The sequence below is a fragment of the Schistocerca nitens genome, chromosome 4 (genome assembly GCF_023898315.1).
Source record: "Schistocerca nitens isolate TAMUIC-IGC-003100 chromosome 4, iqSchNite1.1, whole genome shotgun sequence".
In the NCBI taxonomy this organism is placed as follows: Eukaryota; Metazoa; Arthropoda; class Insecta; order Orthoptera; family Acrididae; genus Schistocerca; species Schistocerca nitens.
In genome coordinates this window covers 600,942,990-600,967,799 of record NC_064617.1, presented here as the reverse complement: position 1 = coordinate 600,967,799, position 24,810 = coordinate 600,942,990, and the positions used below count along the sequence as shown (strand labels likewise).

General features: G+C 38.8%; 1 protein-coding gene across 1 annotated transcript in view; it reads left to right on the top strand.

Moving 5' to 3' along the window:
- Positions 1–24,810, top strand: part of LOC126251612 (chymotrypsinogen 2-like) — a 392,513-nt gene that overhangs the window by 96,282 nt on the left and 271,421 nt on the right. The window contains exon 2 of the mRNA XM_049952152.1: positions 7,109–7,152. Coding sequence (XP_049808109.1) covers positions 7,109–7,152 — 44 coding nt within the window. The remainder of the gene's footprint in view (positions 1–7,108; positions 7,153–24,810) is intronic.

Genomic DNA, 24,810 nt, shown 5'->3' with positions numbered 1-24,810 from the left:
GTTGACCATAAAATAATCATAAACAGGACAAACTCAGACAGAACATAAATAAACAGCATCAACGAGGGGAACAACAGGCATGGTGAAGAAGGCAAGATCAGCGTTCTGTACGATCAAAATAAAAAGAATATTTCATTGAAAGCAAAGATCATACATTGCAATCCACTGATTACTGTACTATATGCGACTGAGAGGATAACGGTAGAGAGGTGTGACGCAGAAAAACTAGCGAAAGAAGGGAGTAAAATACCGAGAAAAATGCTGAGACCTAAAAAAGGTGGTGCGAAAGGCGGGTGCGAAGACCTACGGAAGAAATGCACTGGAGCCTAAACAAAATATCAGGAGAAAACAGAGTGAAAAGAAATTAGAATGAATATACATAAAATAACTTAAATAATGTGGGAAGCGGATGACATGGGAAAGATAGGGTTCAATGGGATTTTTTTTTTCATGAAGTACTGGTCAACATTCAGGATCAAGGGGAAAGGGAAGGAAAACTGGACAAGCTACTGTACACCGACCAATATACCAGAGAACAACATCAGAGGAGGACTCAGCAAAAGCCTCATAAGTGATGCATACAATAGGAGAGTAGTTTATAGGCCATTACGTGATAAAATATGTCAACCGGGCTGACGAAACGTGTGAAATCGGCAGCGTTGGCACGAATACATTTAATTTTGTTGTATCCTACAACAAATGCCACCGAGCACTTGTGCATTCCCACAGTTCAGTTTGTCAATGCGCAGTATTCATCTTTATCGACCTCCCATATATATGACAGTAACACATTAGGATATCTCACGACAAACGTTTGCGCCTCACATCTGCTTGAAACTTTGAACAAATTTGTTGATAATAAACAAGTTTATCAACGCTCTCACCTGATTATGAAACTTCACATTATCCTATAAAAATTACCACATTTATTATTAGAGTAACAAATCTCATTAGGTGCTGACAATTCACAGAAACATCTTCTCATATCACTTTTCATTTTGCGATATTGTCTCCAAAAAATTGTTGCAGTGTAAGAGACATTTTCTCTGTTTGCATGATTATTTGAAGTTAAAATCGTTCCACTCCATCCTTTAGTCTGACATATGCGGGAAGTCTCTGTAATTTTCCGTCCGTTTCCTGGAAGAAATAAGTCTCTTATATGTACGCCGGTCTCACATATTGAGGACAGTTTCAAGTGAAGATTGGCTGCCTTCGAGATTGGTATCTAGGAATCAGAGTACTAGATGAATGGAAACATCATAATCTATTTTGCACAGTGCAGATATTCCAAAAGTTAAAACGCTACAAAACTGGAATGATTCTCAAGAAGTTTTAGAGGCAGAACATGCTGACGGAATGTACCTACAAAATTTTTCTGGCGAGGACGTTGACATAGCTCTACATTCAGTGGTATTGCTTACAATGTGTGTCTTTTGAAAGATTTCAGAGGGCAGAAAACATTTCTGGAAGAATTCGAAGAACCATAATTCTTTAACCAGCTTTTCAATAAAGAAACAAACTGTGAACGTTCTTTTTGTTTTAAGGTGGATGTGTTCGTACAGTTGGGCTGTAGTGACGTTGTATTAATGTGCACCTTAACAGGCCATGAGAAATGTGAAACTGAACACAAGGTGCTTGACTTCTAGTTTAGGTCCAGCAGGGCTTAATATCTACATCTACATCTTGAAAATTAACTAAATAAAGCATTGATATCATTTGGTAAATATTTGCGTTATATTTGCGTACGATATACATTCCGGACGTAAAATTTCTCCCATTCGGATCTCCGGGCAAGGACTACTCAAGGGGACATAGTTATCAGAAGAAAGAAAACTGGCGTGCTACGGATCGGAGAGTGAAATGTCAGACCCCTTCATCGGGCAGATAGGTTAGAAAACTTAAAGAGGGAATGGATAGTTTAAAATTAGATATAGTGGGGATTAGTGAAGTTCGGCGGCAAGAGGAACAAGACTTCTCGTCAGGTGAATACAGTATTATAAATACAAAATCAAATTAGGGGTAATGCAGGAGTAGGTTTAATAATGAATAAAAAAATAGGGGCGCGGATAAGCTACTACGAACAGCATAGTGAACGCATTATTGTGGCCAAGATGGACCGAAGCCCACTCCTACCACAGCAGTACAAGTTTATATGCCAACTAGCTCCTCACATGAAGAAATTGAAGAAATGTATGATGAGATAAAAGAAATTATTCAGGTAGTGAACGGAGGCGAAAATTTAATAGTCATTGAAGACTGGAATTCGATAGTTGGAAGAGATGGAAAAGTAGTATGAGAATATGGAATGGGGATAAAGAATGAAAGAGGAAGCCGCCTGGTCGAAATTTGCACACAGCATAACATAATCATAGCCAACACTTGGTTTAAGAATCATGAAAGAAGGTTATATACATGAAAGAGACCTGGAGACAGTGGAAGGTACCAAATAGATTACGTAATGATAAGACAGATATTTATGAACCAAGTTTTAAATTGTAAGACATTTCCAGTGGAAGATGTTGACTCTGACCACAATTTATTGGTTATGAACTGTAGATTAAAGCTGAAAAACTAGAAACAGATGGGGATTTAAGGAGATGGGACCTCGATAAACTGAAAGAACCAGAGGTTCTAGTGAGTTTCAGAGAGAACATTAGGGAACGGTTGAGAAGAACGGGGGAAAGAAATACAGTAGAAGAAGAACGGGTAGCTTTGAGAGATGAAATAGTGAAGGCAGCAGAGGATCAAGTCGGTAAAAAGACGAGGGCTAGTAGAAATCCTTGGGTAACAGAAGAGATATTGAAATTAGTTGATGAAAGGAGAAAATATAAAAATGCAGTAAATGAAGCAGGCGAAAAGGAATACAAACGTCTCAAAAATGAGATCTATAGGAAGTGCAAAGTGGCTAAACAGCGGTGGCTAGAGGACAAATGTAAGAATGTAGAGGCATATATCACTAGGAGTAAGATACATATTGCCTACTGGAAAGGTAAAGAGACCTATGGAGACAAGAGAACCACCTATGTGAATATCTAGAGCTCAAATGGCAAACTAGGTCTAAGCAAAGAAGGGAAAGCAGAGAGATGGAAGGAGTATATTGAAGGTCTATACAAGGGCGATGTTCTTGAGAGCAGTATTATGGAAATGGAACAGGACGTAGATGAAGAGGACATGGGAGATAAGACACTGCGTGAAGAATTTGACAGAGTACTGAAAGACTTAAATCGAAACGAGGCTCCGGGAATAGACACCATTCCATTAGAACTACTGACAGCCTTGGGAGAGCCAGGCCTAACAAAACTCTACCATCACGTGAGCAAGATGTATGAGACAGGCGAAATACCCTCAGACTTCAAGAAGAATATCATAATTCCAATCCCAAAGAAAGCAGGTCTTGACAGATGTGAAAATTACCTAACTATCAGTTTAATAAGTTACGGCTGCAAAATACTAACACCAATTCTTTACAGACGAGTGGATAAACTGGTAGAAGTCGACCTCGGGGAAGATCACTTTGGATTCCGTAGAAATGTTGAAACGTGAGAGGAGATATTGATCCTACGACTTATCTTAGAAGATAGATTAAGGAAAGGCAAACCTACGTTTCTATCATTTGTAGACTTAAGAGAAAGCTTTTGACAATGTTGACCGGAATACTCTCTTTCAAATTCTGAAGGTGGCAGAGATCAAATACAGAGAGCGAAAGGCTATTTACAATTTGTACAAATACCAGACGGTAGTTATTAGTCCAGGGGCATGAAAGGGAAGCAGTGGTTTGGAAGGGAGTGAGGCAGGGTTGTAGCCTATCTCCAATGTAATTCAATCTGTATATGGAGCACGCAGTAAAGGAAACATAACAAAAATTTGGAGTAGGAATTAAAACCCATGGAGAAGAAATAAAGACTTGGAGATTTTTCCGATGAAATTGTAATTCTGTCAGAGATAGCAAAGGACATGGAAGAGCAGTTGAGCGGAATGGACAGTGTCTTGAAAGGAGGATATAAGATGAACATCAACAAAAGCAAAACGAGGATAATGGAATGTAGTCGAATTATATCAGGTGATGCTGAGGGAAATAGGTTGGAAATGAGACACGTAACGTAGTAGTGAGGTTCGCTATTTGGGGAACAAAATAACTGATGATGGTCGAAGTAGAGAGGATATAAAATGTAGACTGGCAATGGCAAGGAAAGCGTTCTGGACAAGAGAAATTTGTTGACATAGAGTATCGATTTAAGTGTCAGAAAGTCGTTTCTGAAAGTATTTGTATGGAGTGTAGACATGTATGGAAGTGAAACATGGAAGATAAATAGTTTAGACAAGAAAAGAATAGAAGCTTTCGAAATGTAGTGCTGCAGAACAATGCTGTAGATTACGTGGGTAGATCACGTAACTAATGAGGAGGTACTGAATAGAACTGGGGAGAAGAGGAATTTGTGGCACAGCTTGACTAGAAGAAGGTATCGGTTGGTGGCGCATGTTCTGAGGCATCAAGGGATCACCAATTTAGTATTGGAGGGCAGCGTGGAGGGTAAAAATCGTAATTTAGTATTGGAGGGCAGCGTGGAGGGTAAAAATCGTAGAGATAGACCAAGAGATGAATTCACTAAGCAGATTCAGAAGGATGTCGTTTGCAGTAGGTACTGGGAGATGAAGAAGCTTGCACAGGACAGAGTAACACAGAGAGCTGCATCACACCAGTCTCTGGACTAAAGACCACAACAACATATACAGCCCATTTAAATGCTAGGAACACACTGAATCATTGATCAAATACTGAAGTACAGCCAAGAGCTCATTATCTATACGAAAAAAAACTCTTGTGGAAAAAAAAAATTATTTACTACACACATATGAAAACGGTAAAGGAAAATATTCTAAGTAGGGTTTCGATACACTTCTTTAAAATACTGTGCCCTATTAAAATACAATAATAATAACTGCAGCATTCGCCTGGAGCATTTAAAGAAATGATAATAAATATGTAACATTCAATAGCAGCATACAATGGAAAGTAGTTACCAAGGAACAGAACTGTCACTGCAACACGACGTGAACACAGAGTCGAGAACCGACGTAGTGCTGACATACCGCTAACCCTGCTCTTCTGGGATGCCGACGTTTGCTTCCTGGTGCCGAGGTAATTAGCGTTATTTGCAGTGATTGGCACTCTGCTACAGACGACCTTGCTGTACGGTTTCCGTCAGCAGTCATTAGAAGCTTCAGCGACCGTATAATGAGGCGAAGCAAAGCACGTCTGCGAAGTAATAATGGCGAGTCAGCAAACTCTTTTTTGCTACACGTATTTTAAAACTTGCAATATTTGGTAATGCGAAGTATTACGTAAGTAACTGTACCGTGCTATTCAGAAAACAGCTGACGACTGCGAAAATTACCACTCACAGAGGACTACAACATCGCAGGAATTTTCGACAGTTTAAGCTGCCTCATGGTTTGGGATTAAGCATTTGTGTTAATGCGTTTCTCTGCCTCATTCATAACGGGAAGCATTTGAAGTTAGCAAAACGGATACCTCAGTACTAAAAGAAATTTAATGAAAGCTCATTTTCCAGTGGATCCCATAAGACAGATACTGCGAACTCATCTCGATTTGTCATCACAGGTTCCATATCTTTTCCCTAGAGAAACAAGCTACGAAATTTTTCTTTAAATCTATATTCGCACTCGCTTTCTTAAGTGTAAATATCTATTTAGCCCATAATCCTCAGTAATATAATATGTATCACTAGTTTAGACCCATTAGGGCTACCATCTGATGCGGTATTATATACATTGTCCCATGGTGATTAAAAGAAAGTGCCGCAAATTTCCAAGTATCACGAAATCAAACAGTCTATAATTTAAAATTAAAATCAAGTCATAGTACAGAAAAACATAAGAATTTTTGACATTGTGCAGTCCTGTCAGCAACTGTGATAAATGAACATGTAACTCGTCAGCCTCAGTTGTAAATAGAAACCAAGCTTTACCCAGGTTTCAGCCAAAATGATTTGGCCTGCTTCTAATGGCTAAGTGTCACAGGCCAAATTATTCCGGCTGAAACCTGGGTAAAGATTGGTTTCTATTTGCAAACTGAGGCTGACGTGTTACATGTACAGAAAAACAGTCACTATGCTCTAGTACATTTGATTCACTCCAGTTACGTGTATCAGATGTATGGGAGTATAATAATTTGTTGTTTGGTATGCTGATATTCGATTGTGGGTTATGTGACTTAAAAAACAATGCATTTAAACATCAAGTAGATAAAAACGCTGATCTTTAACTCAGAGCTGCACATGGATAAACACTAATAAAATACGACGCACATTGCTAACTACATTGCAAACATCCCACAATCATGCAAACCTTATTTCCAAGAAAGTGCAGTGGGATTCGAAATACCTCACCCATGATTTCGCAGTAGAAAAATTATCGAGAGAAGCGTTTACCGGTTCCCTTGAGAACCCTGGATAAGCATTATTTATTGTACGCAGGTTTGGAGCAGGGCCGTGATCTAAACATACTCGTTCGAGTAGGTCATGTTATTCTGTCCATTACTTTTATTGCTTTCTGTCAAAAAGGCAACTCTTGACGTAATGTTGTTTTTCCATATTTCTCTGTCTCCTACCGTTATTATTGCCTACATATAATTATTTTGCAGTTTAGCTTCGTCTATCAACAAGTATTTTTGCCTATCTTGTTTCATTTTCCCTTCACCGCTCCTTCCAAAACAACAACTTATGAAAATTTCCTCACTGAATCGTTTTGCCTAAAAGCAACAGAAACAATGAAGATCATTAACACACAAAAATTCATTATCTTTGAAGCATCGTGAACAAACACTATGCTAATCGTTATGCATAGAATGTATTCTTGTAATTTTACGAGACAGTGACAAATTTCTTCTAGAAAATTGTGGTGGTTTAACTCTTTCAAAGTCGTGATGAAAAATTGTGTTCAACTTAGCTCACGTATATGAAATCTCCTGGCCATGGTCTTTATGTGCCGGCCGATATTTCATTCTTTTTCAGTACGAGTATACAGCAGGGCCAATCCAGATTAATAATAAAAACGAAAATTATTGAAGTCTTTTCTTCTTTTTCAGATGAGACTGATCCTGTGCCCGTTTTGCGCAAAGTTGGGGACTCGGTAAGTTGCAACTACCATGAAGGCATCTACCAGTTACGGAAACATTATTGACGAGCATTTTGACAAATACATGTAGCGTAACACAGATTGCTTGCTTTATAATTTTACAAAGGGACATAGGTAAAAGACAACTTTCTTGCTTTATAATTTTACAAAGGGACATAGGTAAAAGACAACTACAGCAAAGCTTAGAACTGATTTAGCTTAGTATAAGTGAATGAAATATTTTATCATTCGTGTGGATGGTTTCTTAGCATTTTTAGTCAGGTGTGGTACAGAACTGAAGTAAATTAAACGTCAAGATATGTTATTTGCATTTCTTCTTTATATCGGTAATAATTTGCCACGACGGTGTACTGTCTTGACATACATACTGTCATTTATAGCATTTTGTAATGTTGTAGATATATTCGAAATAAACCACTTTCCTCACTGTTCGTGAATGGATTGAAAAAATAAGTATGCGAGTATTAAAACTCAGTCCCATAAAACTGTTGTACTCGATATCATTCTGCGTTAGTTGAACATTAAATTTCCCTGTGTGTCAATCAGGTGTTCAATGGATAGATTAATGATTAGAATCGAACGACGTGAATGGATGTCTTGCTTCTCCAGTGAAATCTCTCTACTGTTCTGACAGTGAGCACAATAAAACTAATAAGAAACCTGTAACCTGGGAAACCCATTGTGGAGTTTCCCGTAATGCATTTTATTCTATTATGTTTACATGAATTGCTATTCTTCTCTAGACTGATAATTTTGTCTTTAAAATTAGCCTATTCTTCAATATTATTAGCATATAGAACTATTTTTCTCTTATTTATATGACTTACAACACGTCAAATTATTAAGCTGAGTACGTTGCACTTCTTTTTACGTGTTCATTTGGAGATCGTCTTCAGGCATTTACATCTACATGTAAAATTCAACCTGCCCACACTAATGTCACCTTATTGTAGGTCCCGTTTGAGGACTCGTACAGTGCAAGAAAACATTTAGTTACATCGCAGGCTTCCCCTGTTCTTATCTGTCTATCCAGGTTATTTCTGTTACTCAGTAGACAAAACTGAGATAAGTTTTCTTGTTATCAACGTCACTGATATGAAGTCACGATTACACATAATTAGGATAAAAACATTGCTGCAACTATGTTTTGCATTACTTTTGAGATACAGTTCCTCAGCGCGGATACAACTTCACTTTTGCATGTGACATGATTCCTAGTACTCCGTAATGAAGTAAATTTCTGAACAGCTTTGTTCTTTTTTCCTTTTAGCAACAGAATGACCCTAACCAGGCTCACCACGTATTTTAACAGGTACATTCGCATTCGCAGGAGGACTCTAACAAAGAAATGGACCTCTAATGATTAAAATCCTATACATATCATTGCGGATACCGGAACCTTTCGTAATTAATAACACGCCATTGAACTTATTAACGCGTTGTCAATTTTGTTTCGAGCTTCCTTAACATTTAGGTCTAAATGCAAATTAACCCACTATTACAAGTTCCGAAGGGAAAGAGAGCATAACAGACGATTACTGACGTACTGCGAACAATTTTCAGAATCTGAATTAAGATTAGATTTTGAGAGGTTTTGGATATTAGCTCAAGATAGCGGCAGCTATTATATTCGAATAAAAATCAAATCGTTCTTTTCCTTCTTCCTCGAGGAGGCAGAATGATGGGAAAATGACTGTGTTTCGATGACTGGAGCCAAGGCAAGACGTGAAATCTCTGTGGTCTGAAAACATCGTCTGTTATAAAAATCCCAGTAGGCAGTGCTTGACCACTACACCTCTCAGCAGTTGGTACTGGGGTTATTTCCTGAGGTCGCAAGCTCCACGTGGAATGGACATCCTGATGTTAAAGACCTTGGAACCACGCAGCTTCTGCCTCACTTTTCTTCCAGTTTCTCTTCGGATGAACATCATCACAGTTTTAGCTCAGCGTGCGTGACTGCGTCGCATCGTTGCCGCTAAGTCAATATTTACGGCCATGTGATAAAACGTCATCGAAACCATCCCCTTTTGTCGCCTCAGTCATTAGGGGTTCCGCTCTCTCTCTCATATGCATTCAACGCTTCCCAGTACATTACTAGCTCAAGTGGCGTTTAAGGAGTTGTGTGATTTCATCCACTGACTCCCGTATGCATTGGTTGATATCTCTTTCAATGCGTCTCCCATACGTTAGTAATACTGAAACGTCAATTAAGGCTGAACACGGCTCTGTGTTTATGAACTCTGACTGAATACATCTCATTGTTAATCCTTGTTAATCCTTGTATTGAATCATCTGTCGTCCCTCCACAGTCTCTTAACTATTTATGACCCTCTGTAACGATGGATAAAGTCGATTGCCATTCATGATCAAAACTAAGATATCAGATAAATCCCTAACTACTTCTAAATTACTCAAGGGCTAAAATCACCAAAGCCCAATCTAAAGGCTTCCAGGAGCAACAAAAATATCATTTTTTGTATTCCACATAATTAATGACCGAATTTAAAAATCTGAAACCCCGTCACAATTTTACATTGCAGGTATGACACGATAAGTCAAGTATTAAAGTTAGGGGGTGTGTACAGTACTGAGGCCGCGTTTTCAAGACTGTGTTCACCCAGTATATGAGAATGACAGCCCGTAGCGACTTGGCGACAAACTTTACACATTTCAGACCGTTTCGAAACTTTCACTCACTGGCACATTAAACGGGGTAATGAAAGGAATCTTTTTTGCTATTCTTGCAATAAATCTTCAGCATAATCCACAACGTACTTATTTATTACTGGTTTATTACTAAGTCTATTCGTAGCACAAGATCGGGGCCTGCAGTGTAACTGAATTGCTTCCCTATTTTTGTTTATAACTTTCGTGTATGTCTGTGTTGAATGTGAACCTGAACAAAGCAGGTGGTGTGATCACGTACACTGTTTCTGATGAAATGAGTCGCCAAATCAATATGAAACTATGTAGCTGTATTTGTATCGACTTTTATCAAAATAATCAGAAAACACAAAACTATGAGCTAAAGAACCTCTCCTGTTGTATTCTGTATTGTTCAGTGCAGTGGATAGTGCGTGCGTCATAGTACGTGACTTGCAGTTCCAGCACACGAAACCAACGTAGTGAAAACTCTACATAAAATCATAAATCTAATTTTCAAAGAATACATAAAAAATGTTTCTATAAAAATTCCCTGTAGTTATACGTACACAAACTGACTCAATAAATTCCAAAGACTAAATACGTACGCAAATGCAACACTGCACTGTAAGAATCACACTGTCTGACAGAAATGTGATATGAAGTGAAGTTTACCTAATCCGAACACGGTATTAATTTTGAAATGCAGTTCTTAACTGTGAATGACTGTATTGTTTCTTATTTGATGTCAAATTGGTCCTAATAAATTTTCTTGGTTTACCTGTGGCAAGGCTCTGCTCGAAGTGATCAACATAAAAATATGGCGCAGCGGCAAACCTACATGATATCCTGCTACCTGAAACGATCCTGTCTCCGACAAACAGCGAAACACTGTTGTAAACGTTATAAGCTGTGGTTGCCGGCGTGGATAGATTCCTGGTACACCCTTGCTGCCCGCAACCCGTTTCCATTTGTCTTTCCATAAATAAGCACCAAGTCGGCAATCTCTCGATTCGAATACGGAACCACTGTGTACAACACTGTATCGCATCCACAAGGTGAGTCAGCAAAAGAAGTGAATCGGACACAACATTACCAATTACTATGGAAGGAGAGGGCGCCAGGGCATGACGTTTGAGGAATAGTACCACCCTCTAGGAGGAAACCAAGCATACTGTAACTGTGGCTGCTTGGTACACAGCTTATTAGACCGCAGTTTCTGTAAGAAAGTATGACTTAATAAAGGTCTTTAGCTTGGAAACCGTGCATTTCCGGATATAAGGTCATTAGACCTTTTTTGTTCCGTATCCTTTCATTGATCAGCCTCTAGAGTTTGTACACGGTTGAAAAATTCACCCTGTACATCCTATCAAGCCTGGTAACAACACTAAAAAAAAACAAATGCACTCCTGTAGCCGTTCTGTCACACAGAATTGCAACTGTAATCATTTACATACCCGCCGATGGTGTACGAACTTGCACTAACATCCGACCGCGTCTTCTGGGTGCTTCACATTTTTTGTCGGGCAGTGTATATAGAGTGAATGACTTAACACGTAACTTCTCTTTCATTTCATGAACGGTTTATGATACAGAAACAACGTTTCTGGCAAATTATAATACACAGAGAGGCACACAATTTTTTTCGCATGATTAACACCGTTCGCTCTGGTACCAACATACATTCTGAATCAGATACTGCTTTTTAAAAGCATATTGTAATTTTCTTAACGGAATTCTACAGTGTTTGGAAAGGCGAGCACTGTGATACACAAGGAAAATTAAAAGTTTCTATCGTTTGGCGAAACCCAATTTCGAGGTCTTGCATCATTCACCAAATAAAACGAGTGCTTCTTTCGTGCTCATAAATATATTACAGAATACATTTCAGGTTCGTAGTTTTGTCTTCATGTTCCATTAGCAAATAGTACCGCATGTTTCCAATCAGAATTTGAAAAAAAAGGCACACTAAAGTTTATTGCTTTCACATGATGGTGAGGGTGTAATATTCCGAAACGACTGCTGGAACCTTGTATAAATGAAAGTGAATGATCATAACGTTTTCAGTTAGAATGCATGATTATCTCGATTCAACTTAATTAATATGGGTATAATGTAGAAAGTCAGAGACGTTTTGATGTCCATCTGGAAGTGTGAAGTTCGAAGATGCCCGAATGGCTTGGGGTGAACCGTAGCTAAAGCTGATAAACGTCTTTGTGTCTCAGCGAAGTAGCCTTCTTTTCAACTGGCAATGCAAGAAATCAACCGCACATTTGGAATCCCTGCTTTTGCGAGGAAGGTGTATGGCGGTAAGTGTGAACACGGAAAGGTTGACGACATTCTACTAGGCTCTTCTTCCAAAAGATCTCGCCTACAATCCGTACTTGGTTGCACTCACTATTTAGAGAGGTGTTACTTAGTCACTTTATTCCTTTACGCTTTGACATAAACCTTTCTTTCGGTTAACGTGTCAACGTGAATACAGTGGACTGTACACGTCGCCCTAGGATTCATTTCCCGACAATAAATTCCGTTACATGGAAAATGTAGCGGATGGCAACAGTGAAATGTTACCATTTACACCGACTGAAAAACTGCATAAAAATATATTTATTTCAAATGAGTGCTTTCTGCCTCTTTTCCTCTGCGTTTCTGATATCTTTCCAAACCGGCAAGTTAGTGTTGCCAACTACAGAATACGAGCTTCCTGGAAGCACAATGAGTCCGCATCATGTTCTGAGATGCTGGTTGTTTCGCATGGCTATTGGAGTTCTAGATGTCAAGGCGCCGCCACCAATTAATAGCTAGCATCTTACTGGTTATAGTGGAACATATTTTTTGAGGAGCTGTGGCATAAGTTGTAAAGAAACGGCACCTTGGCCTTTACTTTCTTACCAACGCATGGAAAAGACTGTTCTTTAGAGTAATTTTTGTTATATTGCTGGAGGAATGTCTGGAGCTGAAATGAATTCTGTACCCAAAATGGATTGCACCAGCCGCTGTACACTGCAGATCTTGCTGGTAAAGTAGGAGAAGTTATTTCAGCTTTTGAAATGCTCACAAACAAAGAAAACAGTTAATTGTGGAAACATCATGATTGTGATATGTACTTCATCTTTCTGTAATGATTTGGTTTCAGATTATATACTTGATGACTACATTTAATAACGTAACAGAAAATGTATTATTAATTTCAAGGACTACTTTGAAATGCGGGAAGTATGCGAAAATGGTCATTTTTCGTACAAGAGACAACTGGCTTCCAATTTGCCAAAATATCAGTAAATGTTTCACGTTCGACGTTTGGAAACTAAGCTAGTAACCGTAAACAAACATTTCCGTGACCTGTGAAATCAATACATTAAGCATGCCTATATACATCCCCCGACACGCTAATTAGCGTCGAATCACCGCTAAAAAATAAATACGGTTGGTGGTAGCGGAGTGAGGTAGGTGACTTCGCGAACCAGAAGAGAATCGTTATTAAAAATTGTTGTTACAAACAGTTTGGTTGATATTTCAGAAATGATGGAATATTCGTCGAATGTCTACGCGTTGGCGGGAGGAGGGGGAGGGGGGGGGGTGCGGAATGTGTGCCCAAAGCCAGAATACGATTCTCTGCATTTTTCAGGTACTCGGCGCACCATAATTTCCGTCACCCGGCTGTTGCCCAAAGCTGTGATAGGTTTTGTTACAAAAAATTTCAGAAGGTGAATTCTGCTGATCTTTGCCCAGGATAATTTAGTAAGGGACCTCACTACCTGAGGCAGATTCAAATATTCTGTTCGAATTCAGTAACAGACCAATGCTTACGAAACTTTACCAGATTTTGGCCCCCTTGCCAAACTAAAATTTTCGGAACGATTTCGTCGTGTCGTTTACCTCTTCTAGTCCTTTAAAATACTTAAGTTTCCCCCATTCCGCAGGAATTTCCTTCAGCAGCGTTTTGGTGTCCAGAGTGGGCTGAAAATTTAGAGCAGTATTCCGCAGAAGACTCTTGGACAAAATTCCAGTGGAGAAGCGGTGGCTGGTAAACCCTTTCTTGAGCCCCTATAGACTGCTCATCATGTCTGGGAAGTTCTTGCAATATAAGTGGATAAAAACTTTTGCTGGAATACTCAGTCATCACGCCTTGATGCCCTGAACAGTAATGACGTGAAAATGGCGGTCGAATCTCGCTACTTGATTAATAAAAGAACAACTTAATAGGTACACAATGATCTAGAAAAAGTTCTTTAGTCAACAGACTTTTTTAAAAAATTTGTAATCGTTTGTTGAGTTAACGAACGTATTGTCTTCAGTTTGTTCTACACATGGGGTAAGCGCGCAGAAAAATGGCCTGTTTTGCCATAGTACTGCCATGTACTGCTTCCGCGTTCAGATTTAATAATGTATTAAACTAAAAAAGTACCATAGTCGAACCAAAGACAACTGTTTTTAGTTTGTAATGAGACGGCAAAGATCAGAAAATGGCTGACACGTTTCTTAATGAACTGGTGACATTAATTTTTTCTTTCCTGCAGTGCAGTATAAAAAGGAAACTGTTTTCCCAATAATTTTTAATGGGACGGAAATGCAAAAAATAGCCAAGATTTTTCTAAATTAAGTGATGATGTTAAAACATACGTTGTTCGAGTGCTCCAGTTTCACTTATATTCGAAAGCCCACAATTTAGAACAGACTTTTCATTATACCTCAACTAGGGGAAAATTGCTGCGACGTCTACACCACAGTGTAAAGGTTGTTTTAGGTAATGGTTGCATAGTGAACTGCCACTTGCTACAGATCCATTGTTTTGAAACTGAATTGTTACTTAAGTCTTTGCCTTATTTTGTGGTATTAAAGTTTATATTTTTCTAGCAAGGAAGGTCTACTGAAACCATATGATGTGATGAAGCTTAGAAAAAACATGATAATCTGAATTTTGCTATCATGGCAAGATCCCAGGAAATATAATTTGGTATCGTCTTCCACAGATCTGTGTACTTCGTTCACCAACTGTGCAGTATGGTCGACAGTGAAGTAGGAGAGTATTGGAACAACAGGGGTATCATTCCAAAGTACCGTTATCCAAGATGGCGAAGATGACGGCCGTGACGTCGCAGACACACCCCCTGTGACGCCATCTTGGATGACGTCAGAGGGGATGTGTCTGTGACGTCACGGCCGCCATCTTGGATAACGGTACTTTAATGATTGCCCCTATTGTTCCAATAATTAGGAAGCTCTGAGATACAACTGTGGTCATTGGTACATGAACCAACAACCATGTATCCATTCTCTCTTTTCAGGAAAGGACCACAGATGGAAAATATTTTCATCTATGTTTCTAAGGTGCTACATCTTGGTGGATAACAAACGTTTGATGGAAATTGATGGAAAGGGTAGTGAGAGGTATTTGGTGAGGATGTTTTAGCTAACTACATACTGCGCCTTTGATGGCCCGATGACAGCCCTTTCATACGACACAACTGAACTCGAGGAGATTTTCTGTACCGGCTCCAGGAATCACTATACTCAAAGACATTTGGCTTCCACCTTTTGTTTTATTCGCGTTGTCCTTGTGTGCTGACGCTGAGTAAATACGCTGTGGGTGCGGTGGTAAACATTTATGTCTTTAGCACACACCGCACAAGGAGCTGCTTGAAAGCGAGCTTTCGGCAGCCACAAAAATAGGGGGTCCACCTCACGTTTTCATTAGCTTACGTCAGAATTTCTTGCCTTCAGAATTTCGGTATGCGTGCGACCTCATATAAGATAACTTTTTATTCTCTCGAGCTCGACAAGACCGGTAAATTCTACAAGGTGGCCAAAACAAATAGTGAACGAGGTGTTTGAAACTATCTGAATGTTTTTATTTCCTAACGCTATCGGAGCGCTCGAGTGTAGCCGATTTGAAGCTTGTTGTGAGTACAGTTCTGCACAACGTCTTTTTCAATAGAACAAAGAGTGTTTATTGTTGAAACATTTTTGGATATAAATCGTTTAAAAAGTTAAATGAAAGGTTCACCATAAAATATCCAGAGACAGTTGCTCCTGCAAAAGTATCGTGCAGAAATTGCTCACGAAATTTAGAGCAACAGGTTCAGTCGCTAACGCCAAAAATAGCCGTGTAAAGAAAGTTTCTTAGCTGGAAAATATTGAACGTATTCACGAGCCTGTGGTAACAAGCCTACGAAGATCCACTAGACGTCTGCCCTCCCAACTAAACATCAAACGAACGTCACACCAGAAAATGAAGCTGTTGCATATGCGAGTAAGAGTGATGCAAGCATAAAAGCCTGCGGATTAAGCACAACAACACTATTGTGAATGGTTACTCACACTTGTCGCTGATGGTTATGTGGGTCCAAATCTTAACTTCAACTCAGACGAAGCATGGTTTCGCTTTAGCTCGGCGCTACGGTGCTTACTTCGCGATTTTCAATGTCATAGGTCCATGAAGCTTTGGAGAAGGACATACAATTTCCACAGGTCTATGGCCTCCCAGATTACCTGATCTGTCTAGATATGATTTTTATTTGTAGGGTAGTGTACAGGGAAAAGTCTACAGTAACATCCCACATCCAACCAAAGAGTTGAAAACACACTCGCAATGCGATTGCGGAAATCATACCAAATGAATCGCCAAAAATTTCCAGTAACAGGTTGAGACGTGCTGGGTTGTGTATCGAAGTTCATAGTGAAAATCTTCAGCATCTCCTGTGAACTATTGCCCTAATGAATGTTCAGTATGTTGTTTTGCCTAATAATAATTTACTACTCTGCATTCTGTACTTACAATAATCGACTGAATTGTCTGTATGTTGTTTGTAAGACACGGGCCTCTATTATTTTGGCCATCCTGGATGATGTAATGTTACACAATGATTAAGATGTCGTTTGTAATTGCAATAAGTCTGTTTTTATGGAGTTATGTCTTTCAAAAAATATTTAGTTGATATCTTTTTATTTATTCATTTTATTTCCAGTATTATCATCATGAGGATGGCAGTAATGGAAATAAAAAGAATAAATGAAATGATTTTACCTAAAAATCTTTCCGAAGACATGTATCCACAAAAATTGTTATCGTAGCGTTAATGAATGGAGTGTATTTAACGTGTTACAAGTTACAATAGGGTGCTAGACCAGATATCGATCCTGGATTTTAATTTGTTATGTACTCTAATCTTCCTCCATTATTTGCAAAATTATATCACTTCCTCAACGTACCACATGTAGATCTGACACTAAATGACAAGACTGTTAATTTTCAAGGCAACAGATAGAAACACCCGATACTAAGTCCATCATCGATAGTCGTGGGCTGGTAACAAACTGATTATTGCCGATCTTGGAATGACAAGAATATTGAAGAGCTGGAATCTGAGGAAAAAAGGACTGATTTAAGAAATTCCATTAAGAATAACATACCATCCTCTCACTTTCGCATGCTGTGATAGTGGAATAGAATTAATAGTACATACTTTTTCCCATTAGTTTTCTGACAGTTTTCTGACAAATCCATAACAGTATTTTATTGGACTTTTGTAAGAAATGACATCCATTTCCATGTATAATGTCCGATATTTACACAAAATAAATGTTTATGTTTGATTACGTTTGCTGAATCCAGTACAGATAACAAAGAAGAAGAATATATTAAGAAACGTTAGTATAGAGAAAACTCTTGCAGTGGGTTGGATATTAACATTCTTTCCTCTCGCAAATCGTCGTTTCTGACCAAGTTTTAGATATAAGGATCAACATACACCATAGCACTCAACTGACAGAAATAACGCTGAAGGATTTTGAAAACCGTTTGCTGAATAACTTTGTGTAGTTGTTTGGCATAAAACTCTTCCTTTTCAAAGCAAGGGTCCAAACATTCGTTGGTACATGCAAAAGCAGTACCCACTTTCAAAATTACGTAAAACTGATTTATAAAGTAGAACAGAAAACAGACCAAAAGATAGCTCTTGCAACTAATATTTCAAAAATATCCTCAATTATTTTTACGAGATAGATGTATAATGGTCCTTATCATTCAGTTTGTTATATTTAGCAACAGCTAAATTCTCTCAAATGGAAGCCCCATACATGTAGTCCAATCCGAAATGATACGTTTTGAAAATGTATAAACAGTGAAGGTACCACAAATCATTGCTTTGAAGAATATTGTGGTACCAGTTTGTTTGAACAAAATGTGCTCTCCAGAGAACTGTTTTCTCAAGCTAAATTAACATTTTTCTGCGTTAGAGTAGCAGTGTATACAGAACTGTTGGATGTCGATTTCAGCAGCCATATCTGTCAATAGAGACTCGGTAGCAGAAAGTTACCCCAGCTGCGCTCCATTACAAGTAGAAAAGTGACTGATATGTCAGTCCAGGCGCACGCCATAGAGCTACACACAGACCTTCTTGGAAATGCTGCATAATCTGCTCGAGGTAAACGCTTACTACTAACGAAGACATGAACTCGAGTTTCTTCCTATGGCAGTAAAACAGCACCAATAACAGGTGCCATCTAGCACCATAAACACTAAGTGCAGCACTTGTAGGTCCTAAATGAGGAAGGATAACCACCAACGTAGCGTAGAAGAGGGTATAAGTACTTCTGTTCGGTTGTACTAAATATTTAACAAAACTGCGGCGATATTATATAAATTACGCATGGAACACTTATTTCGACATCTTAGTAACATAGTGTAAAACTTTCATTGTCATTCAATTATTGTTAGAGAAGTAATAAAAGTTTTCCTAAAAAGAAATTTTTCGTTGTCTTGCAACAAGCTGTATGCTAAGAGTAGGTGGACCACGGGCGAGAGAAGGTGGTACTGGAGAAAATAAAAAAGAATGTAAATAGGGAAATGGAAAAAACAATTAGGAAACCTTGTTTTTCGGTGAATTCAAAAAAGGAAATGCAATGATGTAAGAGTAGGGACGGAAAACCCTTTATCAAGTGATGCACTACTTTTTGTTCTTCCTCCAATGAAAAAGACTTGTGCATCGGCCTAGGTGTCCACTACCTTTGCCGATGTTAAGATTTTTTTCCAATTAGCCTCTGGAAACCAGGGAGCTTTGGATACCTACCGTATGTAGTATTCAGCTCCCATTTTCGGTAAGGCCAAGTGCTTGACCGTGGAGCGGTTCTTTTAAGGGTTGTCGGTATTGTCTGTCGGGTTCTTTTTTTTTAAAAAAAAAAAAAACTACGACACAACGAAATAAAAAGTATAGAGAAGAAAAATTAATTTCCTCTAACGTGAATAATGAAGTATATAAGGTAAATGTACATCAACAGAAAAATCTTGAATACTCTAGAAGGGACTGCACAAGTCAAAGTACAGGTTGGGGGTAAAAGTTCGCAAATAGTTTCTTAATGGGGCAATCTATAGATAACACAACTCAAGTTGTAGGGATCGAGAAATATATTTGAAGTTTATAGACGCCTGTTCTGGTATCGAGATTATCTAACTTTTGAATAGATTTAAGCTCATCTTACACTCAGTCACAAATATAAATTTTACATCGAAAACGTACAAAAGTGATTTACCGAGGCCTAGAACCACATGGTTCCGAGCAGAACTGAGGAGATGATGACGCATGCACTGCCTGGTGGGATAAAGGTAAATTTCTACTTTAGGGACGTGGAAACTTTCTGTGTACTCTTACCTCACGCGTCCTTCTACGCCCACCTACCCTACAGAGCATTTCTCTGTCCTGTGTTTACAGAATGACTGCAGCTAATTCTTTGAAATATGTAGTTATTCTGAGCAAAAATCTCAGACTAGTTGCACTGTATTATTAGATAAAGTAGTTCAAACAGTTATATAATAGCCAGCACGAGGTTCGTAAATTATCGCCACACACGGCTGCGGTGGTATTCTTTCAGTCTACGCTAATTAAGGCACCCAAACTGAGTTGACAAAAACTAATACCCCAATTACATTATAAGCAAAAATTTTTAATGTATGGCTATAAATTTTTAATTTTTAGCAATTATTTACATCAAGTAACATTGCACTTTTCTGCTAGATAGTAATAACATCTTTTTAACACTACCTTGTTTCATTTCTCAGTTGCTTCTTTCTTTTACACTACACCGTAAGGTTCTTTGCACGAGACCCCGAATCCGCCATTCCACTTGCCAGCCTCCTTGCTTTAATTAATCGCCTTGCAAGGAATACGAGTCATTATAATACTTTTTTATCTGACATTCTTCCCAACACTTACCAAAGGGTGAAAAGAAAATTGGCGAAGTGCGAGTCGAACTCGCGCACTGGGTGTATATATATATATATATATATATATATATATATATATATATATATATATATATATATATATATACTGGCAAGATATTGGTCCCGGAAATTCCAAGACCGTATCAAAATCACTACAGAAGTTCCTCTGACAAGTTTGGACATACTTCAGTTTTTGTAGGTAGGGGGAGCAGATTTAAGAGAACATTTATTTATTTACTTACTAAAACATGACAACTTATATTTCATATTGGGTGCAGTAAAGTTAATCTATTATGGTTTTTACGGATGATAAATGTTCATATATTATGGTTTTGACGGATGATAAATGCAATGTATGTTCAAATGGGAAAAGATATTTTTATGTGACATAAATACAGTTTAACAACTTCCAAATTTTTTACCCTATTTGTACTTTGAAACCTTGCTTCTTGCGACTTTCATGGTTTTAGGTCAACGGAAAATGCCCTATAGGTTTTGATGATTGAGTTTGCGGTTATCAAAATATCTGACATAAATGGCTGAATCTTTTGATTGCATTGACTTAGAAACTTAAATCCTGTCACCGCCAATAGAGCATAAACCTTAGTAAATCCGTAAATCTGAACTTGATACGCCAACTTGTTACAGAGGAAAAGTGGTCTTAAGAGACGGACAGACACACAGATGTGTAACAAGTAACAAAAAATATTTTTTTTCGTGTGGTATAATTAAAAATCAACAATTTTAGGATTTTTTTCTTTACCTTTGCTATGAAACTTTGCTTCTTGCCAAATTTTCTGTTTCTAGTCAACGGGAAGCGCCCTATAGGTTTTCATGAGTGAGTGTTTTCGAGTATCAAAATGTGTGACGTAAATTGCCGTATCTTTTGATTGCAGTGTTTTGAAGCTTAAAATTTTTAATATGTGACATAAATTTGAACTCGTTACGTCAACCCGCTCGTTAGAATATGCGTTTTTAACTGTCGGTCAGATACACAACAAAGGGAACCTAAAAGGGTTCGGTTTCTACAAACAGAGGCTGGAACCCTTATGATAACAATAATAATAATAATAATCAACGAAAGCGAAACCGGGAGGTGCCCGCACTTTGAGTTGACAAAGGAGAAAACGCGGACTACGCTAATGGAAGCTGCGGCGTACACAAAGGCAGAGAGCGGGAGCCCTGCTGAAGATCCGGGTCACTGGGAACGGAAGAGAGCAAAAGTGCGTTCGGCCCACGTGCGTGACGTCAGCTTGCGGTAGGACCCGCCTCTAGCGAGCTGCAGAACAAGGAAGGTGAGGCCTACTTGCGGTCTGCGCGCCGAAGAAGGCCGCGAGAGCTGGGACGCCCGCACGTCCGACAGGAGGTGAAAGAGACGGAGCTGGTCGCTGCACTGGACACGTTCCACACTCGCTGGACCGGAGAAACGAGTTTAGCGGCAGCAGTCTCTCATTCGCGATAAGATGACGCGTCCCGCCTCTTTAAATACTACCACAACATTTTGATTGCCGATTAACTACGCCGATCGCAAGCAGCACTGTTAATGCATCAACAGGTGGAACCGGTTATCTGGCAGGTGGAAGTTCCAGTTGTGCACCGTACTGGCAGGTGAAATCAAGCGGGTCTTGAAAGTGCAGGCAGATCAAAACATGCTGTACCACATAATGAAAATACCCTAACAATTTATCAGTTATTTATTCATGTCGTTCCTTTTTAGCGAAATTGATTATGTCTTCATATTCTAAGTAGAAGGGTGTTAGCTGTACGCACTTCGGTATTTTCTTTTCGGAACGTCCTCAGGAGCGATTTTGTTGGTCCTTATTTTACGTACGTAGCACGATTAAAATCTATCTACTGACTGGCTCTTCCATCGGTTATTGATACAATAATTTATACATTATGAATAAACAAGCACACAACACTGGTGTAATATTTTACAATATTCATCATTTTTCAGAAAAGTGGTTTTCAGCTGTTACGTCATCATGATGTACAAAGATAAACTACAGTAAATGCGGCTGTGCAGTTTTATAGGATCAAGATTTTAAATCCGTTCTTTACAGAATATGTCAGTTTTTTTCCAAATATGACAATATTTCGTTCAGACCCGCACTCGGAACATGTCACCGAAGTTAATTGTTAAATTTATTTTCTTCTCAGAACAATTGTTATAATTTGTTGTATAGTTCATTATTTAATGTGTCACATAATCTGTCTAAGTTTAATAATTTTACATTACATTTTCACTGAAATGATTCCTCTCATTAGTCCGAAACCAGACATGTACAACCCTCGTTTTTGGAAAGACAGTGAGATACTTTTTAATGCACTAGCTTAAAATCTTTGATCCTAGAAAATTTCAGAGCCATAAAAATATACTACGTTCATCCTTGTACCTGATGATGACGCAACAGCCGAAAACACTTTCGTAAAATAATAAATATTGTAAAACTTTACATCATTGTCGCGTCTCTTTCATTCATAAATTCTGTCTAGTATCCAGTACACTGTACTATGTCCTACTATCGGCTTTCGCACGTGAATTTCATATGTTCATTTCACTTTTCTTGATGTGCTTCTTAGTAACGTATTTACTATGTATTCGTACTCTGTACTGTCGTAAAATAAGGAATTTGTGAAAACTCGAGTTGTATATAGTAAAATGTGTTCGCATAGGACGAGAACATGATGTCAGCGAGCAATGGTTTCCAGCCAGACGGTGATGAATTCTTAAAGGATAAAATGACATTTTTGAGGGGTAAAAACAAAAGAACAATTTTACTAGGGGAAAGGTAGATACCACCTAAAGTAAAATTAAAGAGGCCTATGGAGGAAAGAGAAGCAGTTGTATGAAAATCAAGAGCTCAAATGGAAAACATTTCCTGAGCAAAGAAGAGACAGCTTAAAGATGGAAGTCTATACAAGCGAAACGAACTTGCAAACAATATTATAGACGTGGAAGAGGACGCTGATGAAGATGAGATGGGTATATGATACCGCAAGAAGAAAGACCTAACGAAACAATGTCCCGGGAGTAGACAACATTCCGTCAGAACTACTAACAGTCTTGGGACATGACAAGAATCTTGGTGTGCTTGATGTATGGGACAGGCGAAATACCCTGACTTCAAGAAAAATGCAATAATTCCAGTTCTAAAGAAATCAGTTACCGAACTATCAGTTTAATAGGTCACGGTTACAAAATAATATAAGGAGTTCTTTACAAAAGAACAGAAAAACTGGTAGATGTCAATCTCGGGGAAGATCAGTTTGGATTTCGGAGAAATATAGGAACACGAGAGGCAATACTGACCCTACGGTTTACCTTACAAGATGGGTTAAGGAAAAGCAAACACACGCCTACAGCATATGCAGACCTGGAGAAAGCTTTCAACAATGTTGGCTGAAATACTCTCTTTGAAATTCTGAAGGTGTCAGGGGTAATAAGGAGCGAAAGGCTATCACAACTTGTACAGGAACCAGACGGCAGTTATAAGAGCGAGGGGCATGAAAGGGAAGCAGTGGTTCACAAAGTAGTGAGACAAGGCTGTACCCTAGCCCCGATTTTATTCAATCTGTACATTGACCAAGCAGTAAAAGAAAACAAAGGAAAATTTCGTGTAGGAATTAAATTTCAGGGAGAAGAAATAAAAACTTTGAGGTTTGCTAACGATATTGCAATTTTGTCATGAACAGCAGAAGATTTAGAAGCCCAGCTGGTTTTATAGGCACACATTTGAACTGTGGATCTCGGAATGTTGAATTCGCTAACGAATTGCGAAATGGAATGTCCCCTGCGTCTTGTTCCAACTACAATTCCGCGATCGACCTCTGTTAATTCCATCTGCACGGCCGTAATCACGCCGGAGCCCTTTTCATAGGAATCACCTAAGTACAAATGATAGCTCCACCAATGCAGCGTCCTTTTATAACTTTTGTGTGCTATACTAGCGCCATCTGTATAACTGCATATCGCTGTCCCATGACTTCTGTCACCTTCGTGTAACATCGCCTGAAGGGGAGACGCTTACTGCAATAAAACGACCTTTCATGTGGCACGCACATAGGTTATGCATCATCAATACACTCCCGATCTCTCCCCATGCGGTTTCCACATTTTGGAGATCTGTAGAAAGACATTTGTGGCCGTCGATTTGCTTCGGACCAAGAGATGCACGTCTGGGTACACTCATGGTTCCATGGGCAACCACAAACATTTTCCCATGAAGGCATTGACCGTCTTGTCTCGCAGTAGGATAAATGTCTATATAGGTACAACGTTTCCACAATTATGGGAATTATTTTTGAAATAAGAAACAGGTTACTTACTCGTTTCCATTTGGCCCGTTTACATATGACTGCCAATCATCAATAAAATTACTTCGTTAAGCATTTGTTTCTTCCTGAAAATAACATATAGCTTATGATTCAACAATGTCTGTCCTTATTCATCCAACGAGGATAATCCCAAAAGTAAGATCTCCTATTTTTTTATAAGTACAGAACTCTGTGTGGCCGTTGGTCACACTGTTATGAAGAGTGCTTCACGCGCTGTGTGTAAACATGCGCACGCCGCGCTGAGGCGCTGTCTTGGCTTGGCAGCCGTTGAGAATGCATCTCCCGCTGGATGTTACCGCCAAGTGCGAATTGCGAGCAGTTATTCAGTTTTTGAACTCAAAGGGCACTTCGCCGATTGAAATCCGTCGGAAATTGATGGAAGTGTATGGTGAGTCGTGCATGGATGTCAAAAATCTTCGTAAGTGGTGGAGAGAGTTTGCAGCTGG